Source organism: Saccostrea cucullata, unplaced genomic scaffold (genome assembly GCF_032062105.1).
Source record: "Saccostrea cucullata isolate Sc308-1 unplaced genomic scaffold, CSIRO_AGI_Scuc_v1 ctg7145, whole genome shotgun sequence".
Classification (NCBI taxonomy): domain Eukaryota; kingdom Metazoa; phylum Mollusca; class Bivalvia; order Ostreida; family Ostreidae; genus Saccostrea; species Saccostrea cuccullata.
The window spans coordinates 1-8,197 of record NW_026928204.1 but is presented as its reverse complement, the minus strand read 5'-3'; the positions used below and the strand labels follow the sequence as shown (position 1 = coordinate 8,197).

Genomic DNA, 8,197 nt, shown 5'->3' with positions numbered 1-8,197 from the left:
AGGCCACCAATTCCCTCCAAATGCACCCATAAAATATTTTAGCTATAAAATTACCTATAATATGCATTCAAACCTCAGGTCTCTCTATTTTTTCTATTTTTTGACCGGTACTTTATTCGAAACTATCCTCTGCCACCTTTGATTACATTGAGATGGAACACCTAACACTGGCTGTGATGGGCTGGTTTTCTGTTTCCATGGTTTGTTGCTAATTGATCACCTAGTTCTGTCATGTAAATTACTTTTATCTTGTATCAGACAAATCTTCATTATGGATAGGTGAAATTCTTAATCAGGGTAATGACTCATCTGTTTCTCAGATTTACTGAAAAAAAAAGTAGCTTTAATGGTAATGAAATCCTATAGCTAACCCCCCTACCACAGCTTGTTAATGGGTTAATAGGTTGTTCTGGGAATGTGCATACAAATAAAATACAGTTATCTTAATTGTGTGCTGCACTACTCACAATGTCTTAATTGTGTGCTCCTGCTCGTGGTTTTTTTTTTCCATTCAGCTCCCCCAACCCTCTGTTAGATGATACGCTTGCTTCACTGTTATGTGAGATCCTAGCTCTCAGTGATTTCCTGGTTACAAACCTAAGATACATGTGTACAAGAAAACCTGATGGGGAGGCTATGAGTCAAAAGTTCAGTAACCAATCGTACAAGTGCAGGCAAACAAGTGTAACAATTGCACGGGGAATTTCATTTTTATTATATTCTGTGTATATGCATGTTTTTACATAATGTTGTTTTCTCTCTGCAGAGATCCAAGAAAGATTGTCCTAAAGAAGGGGTCGACTGGTCTGGGCTTCAACATTGTGGGAGGGGAGAATGGCGAGGGGATATTTGTCTCCTTCATCCTGGCGGGGGCACCGGCCGACCTCAGCGGGGAGTTACGGAGGGGCGACCAAATCTTGTCGGTATGTCAACACCAATGGATCATCAATGAATAAATTGTGTCTTTTATCAAACTTATATAGTAATGATCAATGAAATCAAGACTTCATTAAACTGCATGTAACTTCACTAAGTGTATTACAATTAACAGATGGTTTGCTACTGTTTGCATTCTTAATTGTGAGAGTGTATATTTTTAACTGACACAACATTTTGACCTTAATTACTGTGTAAAATTAACACTTTTTTGATATGTTTTGATAGCGGATGTGGCTATATTTTTAACTAACATAACGTGAGCTTAAATACTATGTAACAATTTACACTTGGTAGTGTTTGTATATTTTTAAAATGACAACATGGGGCTATCGTGAGCAAAATGTAAATCAGGATTGAAAGTATTCATATCTTATGGAGTGAAAAGTAAATAATCTGAATGTAAGTTGGATGTTGAATTTCAGAATGGTGTTAGTAGGGCAGAGCAGAATAAAAAATAATAATTAGTATTAATGCAGTAATTATCCAAGGGGAAGCTATAATTTATGATGAGTGATTTGAAAACTTGACTTAGGCAGTTTAAGCCTGACTTTGTCCATGAACGGAGTGGATTTACCAAGATTTTATGAGAAAGAAAAAAAAAATAAGAATGAAGTCATGTGTTATCCTGTATCATGACGTAACAGACAAAGATTTTGTTATTTTATATGGATGTATTAAAGTAGGAACAGCATTAGGTTATAGTGCAGTAGAACCTTGGTTAACTCAGAATTATTCAATTGTCCTGAAATGTTGAAAATATAATCTATTTGAAAATAGATTAAAAAGGTGCACAGACTGATGTTAGTGATTTCATTGTAGGTGAATGGTAAGGATTTAGTAATGGCCACACATGAAGAGGCAGCGGGTGCCCTGAAGATGGCCGGGGACACAGTGGAACTAGTAGTACAGTACCGACCTGACGGTAACTATAGAGGCACTAACCAACCTCCACAGGCAAATGGGGGGGATAAATATTTTATATTCCCTCTGAGCAACATTTAGCATTGTTTAGGCAATTGATTTCAGAACATCCTAGCCCCTTGCAAATTTGACATTCAGATAGGTTAATATTCAAGTTGTTTTTTATTTGAACATTTTTGATGATTTGTTTTTCCCTTTTACATTTGTTCTCTGCTTTAAAACAGTTGTTTTAGTTTGAAATAAAGTTTAAAGGTAACATACATTTTAATGTAGGTAATGGCATCTGTTTTGAATAATAATCACATAGACCTGTTTTACTAATGTCCCTAATCCTTTCCCATGCAGAGTACAACAGATTTGAGGCCAAAATTCAGGACTTGCGGGAACAGATGATGAACACAAGTACAGGCAGTTTACGCACCACTCAGAAGAGGACACTTTATGTCAGGTACAAATGATTCTGACAGGGATATTGTTAAAACTTTAAGAACAAGATATATTGATTTTTTATTTACAGATTTATTGTTTTTCATGCAAAGCAGAATTTTTTTCATTTCTAGCATTGATTGAAAAACGTGTGAAAAATGTTATTTTAAGAGAATGTTATACTTCTTTACAAAGGTTCTACTCCTGCAGTAAAAAGTTTTAATAAACCCTGAATCTGATTTTTTTTTCTGTTTTTCAGAGCGTTGTTTGATTATGAACCAACCAAAGACAGTGGTTTACCCAGTAAAGGCCTGGCCTTTAAGTATGGTGATATTCTCCATGTAACCAATGCTAGTGATGACGAGTGGTGGCAGGCCCGCTATGTGACCCCCGACGGGGAGGAGGAAGGAATGGGGATCATTCCAAGTAAACGACGGTAAGAATGATCCCGAGAGAAACTTGAATGGGAATAATTTGTAATTTTTGCATGATATTGTAATGTAGAACTACTGCTTTTATATGAAACACCAGTATACTAGTATTTGAAATACAGAAGAGCTAAAGAACATTACAGTCATAGAAATTTATATTATTTGAAAGAATGTTGCAGCTGAGTTGAATCTTTTTTGTTTACAGGGTAGACAGAAAAGAAAGAGCACGGTTAAAGAACGTTAAATTTACAGGCAAAACAAGTGAAAAGGTAAGAAAGTTGTAGAAATGTTAACCACAGGCGTTTTGCTCTACAGTTCTTTGGTAATTATTGTTATTGGATCCCTTTTAATATAAGAACTCTAGTGACACAGAACAGAGAGGTGATTTTTTTTTCACAAAATATATAAGTAAATATGTGAGTGCTCTTGCAACTTTGTCAAGGTTTATAACACTTTTTGTCAGAATGTAATGTACAAGAGAGATGTTTTTATGCATAAAGAATTTTATTTTTCACAGACAAATGGCAATGTGCAACATGTCAATTCAAATGAGAAGAAAAAGAAGAATTTTTCATTTTCCAAACATTTCCCATTTATGAAGAGCAAGGACCATGCGGTTGGCGAGGACATCAGTGCTGACGAACGTAAGTTACCGGACAGTCGAACGTCCAGAGCATGCCCAGTGTATATCTCTGATCTTAACAATCCTATATTCATCCTTAAGGCAGAATTTGTTATTTCTTATGACCTCAATAGTTCAAAATTGTAGAATGTTGGATAAAATGTACCTATATCTGTATATATTCCTTTAGAGTCGTTATCAGCAGAATTTAGAGTTTAGACTCCTTTGAAGTGACATTAATTTTGTTTCTTTGTTGTGATTTTTTTGTAGCTGAAGGTAATATTTTCAGTAGCTGCTAATTTCTTGCTTTGCCTTGTTAGCTTCTGTTCTTGTCCGAAGATTGTTATATAGTCATGTGAAATGTACATTTGAAAGTACCATTGTCAGTAGAAATGTAGACAAACTCTTTCTTATGTACATTTTACATGAGATTAATGTTGTGAACATGTGAACTTAATCAGAAGACTTCACCATTCATCAGTAACTCTTTAGCTTTTCTGCCAGTAAATGCTTCAGAAAATGAACTGATAAATATACCTATATCTGTCGCACTAGATTTATAAGTTACATGAAAAGTTAAAACAAATCTCTCAAGTGAAGTTGACAAATATAAAAAGTCTAGTTGGGAAAAAAAAGTTACTAACATTATGTCTGAAATAAGAAAAAAAAAGCTATGTGTAGATTATTTGTTGGTTTGGATGTTACTTGAACAGCTGCTTATTTTGGAGATTAAAATTGTCTTCAGATAGAAATTCTAGAATAAAGTCAAAGTTAATACATGTAATCAGAATTCATGTACTTCTGTTACAAGCAAAATATTCATATACAGAAATCAGTAAAGCAATCAAAGGTATAATAATTATTATTAAGCATAAACCAAATAAAATACAGTATTAAAAAAGAGAATATAAATGTGAGAAAAATAGACTAACACCTTAAATTCTTTTAATCACAATTTTTTCTTCATTGCTTTGCTAATTTCTCTTAGATGAAATCCCATTTATTTTTTATTATGTGTACTTTAACTAAATATATATGTTTTATGATTTAAAATTTATACTTTCTTACATTGTTTTTAAAAACAATTTTTTCACTTTTGTTTAGCCAATTAAAAAAAAAAGAAGAAGTGATATTAATTTTTGTTGACATTTGATTTGCTTTTATTTAATGCTGCCTAGCAACTTGATGTTGCCTGGTAACCTGCATGCTATTAACGTTGTTGATTGGTTGTGTAAATGTGCATGGTGTGTTGACCCTAGTTTGATTTTGTTCTCAGGTGGCGCTGACAGTGAGGCCAGCTATCGTAAGTACAGTTGTCAGTCTGTCTGTCTGTTAAATACTGGGGTAGGTGTAATAATAATAGTTCAACATGTCACACAGAACTGAACATTGATCGGGATTGAATTTGTATCTACTCGTCATATAAGAAACTTAAAGCAGAATAAATTGTTTCTATTTCTGAATATTTGGTCAATCCACATGAACAATTGAGAAAATTTAATAGTAAATATACAGGGTGATTTCTGTTGTTTCTACTTGTGACTATATTTCTGTCTGTTCCCTAGGTGGAGATGAACCTATTCTCTCATACGAGGCTGTAGTGCAGCAGGAGTGTAAGTCAATCTTAGTTTCATTGTTACTGGATATTACCAAATAAACCAAGACTTTAAAAAGTCTAATTGTAAACCAAGATTTTAAATAGTCCAATTGATACTGTTATACCATTATGTAGAGTCTGCAGATCGGTGTATTTTGTCACTATGGTAATGTTTGGTATATGTATATTTAACATGCAATAATTTCAGCAGTTATTAAAAAAAACTGCAGTTAAATTCAAGTATATTTCTTGCACATTTGTTGGTTTACATGTGCACATTTTGTTTTTCTACTGACAGTGAAATACACCAGACCTGTCATCATTCTGGGGCCACTAAAGGACAGAATCAACGATGACCTCATCTCAGAATTCCCAGACAAATTCGGCAGTTGTGTTCCACGTAAGTCTCACTTGAACTAAATAAAAAAGTGTTCTTAAAATATAAATAGTATCCATAATAATGAACTGATACATTTAATAATTTTTTTTTCTAAATACCACTTATTGATATGCTTTCAAGATGTCGCAAGTCAATTTGTTGCAATTAACTCGTGATACTGACTGGTCATTGTAGATACGACACGAGCCCGGCGCGAGTACGAAGTGGACGGCCGAGATTACCATTTTGTAGACTCACGGGAACAAATGGAGCGTGACATCCAAAATCACCTGTTTATTGAAGCAGGACAGTATAATGAGAACCTCTATGGAACCAGTGTAGCGTCAGTGAAAGAGGTGGCAGAAAAGGTTAGTACTTAGTTTGTATTGATGTTTGTATCCTGTTTTGCTTCTAAACTATGGTGACTTGGTAGTATAGAGTTTGTACACTAAGTTACTGATATTATTAAAGTGTATCTTTTACGACACATTTTTTGCCATGAGACAACTTTCTGAAAGCAAATTCTATAAATGTTTTTTTAGAATAACTGGTAAAAGTTTTAATTTGGATGAATATTAACGTTTTCAAATACTAGTATTCAAATCTTTACAAGTCAGAATGAATACTTGAGATAATGTATACTCCTATCCCATTCTGGCCGTGCTTGAATGAGAAGAGAATATTTCGTAGCTCATTAAAAATCGACCAATGCGAGTAAAGCATAGATGCAAAATGAACTTTGACACAACTTTCAATACCCAATCGCAGTTTATGAAACGTGTCTTGTACACTGTTGATGTTAATAGTTGATTTCAATAGCAATGGAAACAAATATTGTCATTGGCTGAATATGAATATTCAGGATTACGATACTTCTTGTGGCCACGGGTAGGAGAGAGCTATATGCAGACTCTGAACCATGGCTTGAGATGTTGGAGATAATGTTGACTTTTCTTTTTGTCTTTCAGGGGAAGCACTGTATCCTGGATGTGAGTGGGAATGCCATTAAGAGACTACAGGTGGCTGGACTGTATCCAGTAGCCATCCTTATCAAACCCAAGTCCATTGAATCCATAATGTAAGTCATGAATGTTTATTTGTAATTAATTTTCAGTAGTCATTAAGTGCATTCCTCTTGATAGTCTCAGGTTTGACTCACAGTTATAGGTTTTTGATTCCTTGATTTTAAAAAGTAGTACATGTAGAGTGAAATTTAGTGGTTTGGCTTTGTTATGAAGTCATTGCTTAGTGTATTTATCTAAAAGAATTTTATGTAAAGAAAATCTGTTACAAATGCCATCTTTCATAAGACTTCACAAAATATCTTTAAAGTAAGTTGGGAAGATCTCTTTATGTCCAACAAGAAGACCAGCATTGGTATGACAGTTTGCTCAGCTTCTCTGGGTTTTGTTCTGGAGTGAAATCTTACGTGTAGAACTCTGTTCTGTGGTTAACTTGATTGTATTTTGTATTAAAATTGCATGAACACATTTCTGGTACTTATGAATTCCAAATCAATTTTGGGACATGGTGCCATTGAGTACGGTGCTTATTTCTGTGTGAAATTTTTGCTTTTAACAATTTTGTGTTGGTTTGAAAGGTCTCTTTCTTTGGCTCTTTCTGTGTTATGTGTGTAACCATTCTATAATGGAGCTGTACATTGTAGGGATATGAACAAAAGAATAACAGAAGAACAAGCCAGATTAACCTATGAAAGAACCATGAAACTGGAACAAGAATTCGGGGAATACTTTACTGGTAATTGTTGCACTTAATTTTAGTGAAAATAAGTCTTAAATAATAAGTATCTCTTTTCATTTCATAAAATTTAGATTTTGCTAGGAAGTAACATTGATAATTAAGTAGGTTTTTAAAATGATAGTTACTTATATCACAGATATGACTTTTATGAAATGATGCAATAAACCTGAATTTCCTCTGTTTCAGCTGTTGTTCAAGGTGATACGGCAAATGAGATCTATGCAAAGGTTAAGGAAGTGATCCGCGACCAGTCAGGGCCCACTATCTGGGTACCAGCCAAGGAAAAGTTATGAGCAGGGGGTCAGAGGTCGTGTGGTTACTGAAGCAGATCAACCTTTGTTCAGTGATCCATAAACTGCCAATGAACTTTGACATTCTTACCAAATCATGTGTGATGCAGGCCAAGGGAAACTAATCTACAAACCTGGGCGGGCAATAGTTTTATTTATTGAAGTTTATGGTGTTTTTTTTACTGTAATTTATCATCTTTCATCTTCGATCATGCATTTTGACAGTACGAGTTCTTTTGTTGTAGATTAGAATTTTCAAGGTTTTGATTGATGGAAGATTGTTAGAGAAAGCTGAATGTCTTTTAAGAGTTTATTTGACAGATAGAGACAAAAATCAAAGTCTTAAGGGATTTAACAACCTAGGTAGTAAAGTGATCTGAATATTCAGGTATATAAAGAAAATAATTGGAGAATTTAACCAAGTTGAATTAATAATGATGATAGTAAAATATTGCCAATTGTGATAAAATTGTATATATAAATGGAAAGAATAATACATAAGATTGGAGAATTTTTAGTAATGTAATATATGAAATAATTTTACGGTGAAGATTTTCATGTTAATCATGTTGATTAATAAGATATTTTAATTATTCCATTTTATGTATATTGTAGTACAGGTTTATGATACAGCCAATGTATTCCTTTTGTTTCTAGTTAAAAGTTGTGCATTATACAGCTATTTTCTAAAATGCACTTTTCTGTAACTGAATGAATAAATGAAAGGTTATTGAATCAACATTCCTAAGTATTCCAAGTTTAAGTGACATACTCTATACGAAGAACTGTTTTATTATATACAAAAAACACTTTGACAGACTTGTTAATTTG

The 8,197-nt window shown here is 33.6% G+C and overlaps 1 protein-coding gene across 2 annotated transcripts; it reads left to right on the top strand.

Moving 5' to 3' along the window:
• The first annotated feature begins 731 nt into the window (after nt 1-731).
• LOC134276765 (disks large homolog 2-like) lies at nt 732-8,188 on the top strand. 2 transcript variants are annotated; one of them, XM_062759051.1, is made up of 13 exons: nt 732-923; nt 1,759-1,861; nt 2,206-2,308; nt 2,546-2,722; nt 2,923-2,986; nt 3,235-3,361; nt 4,616-4,642; nt 4,905-4,952; nt 5,235-5,336; nt 5,511-5,683; nt 6,284-6,393; nt 6,982-7,073; nt 7,263-8,188. In XM_062759051.1, exons 1-13 carry the CDS (start codon nt 747-749, stop codon nt 7,367-7,369), a joined length of 1,410 nt encoding a protein of 469 aa, XP_062615035.1. In that variant the 5' UTR covers nt 732-746; the 3' UTR covers nt 7,370-8,188. The 2 variants fall into 2 exon arrangements, with proteins under 2 accessions (XP_062615035.1, XP_062615036.1); XM_062759052.1 differs by lacking the exon at nt 4,616-4,642.
• Nucleotides 8,189-8,197: the final 9 nt, after the last annotated feature.

Bases quoted from the DNA above. Each gene is read 5' to 3' on its own strand.
- LOC134276765 (XM_062759051.1), top strand. From the start codon at position 747: ATGTTGTTTTCTCTCTGCAGAGATCCAAGAAAGATTGTCCTAAAGAAG. The intron at 2,309-2,545 runs GTACAAATGATT...TCTGTTTTTCAG, and splicing joins AAGAGGACACTTTATGTCAG to AGCGTTGTTTGATTATGAAC. The intron at 2,987-3,234 runs GTAAGAAAGTTG...TATTTTTCACAG, and splicing joins CAGGCAAAACAAGTGAAAAG to ACAAATGGCAATGTGCAACA.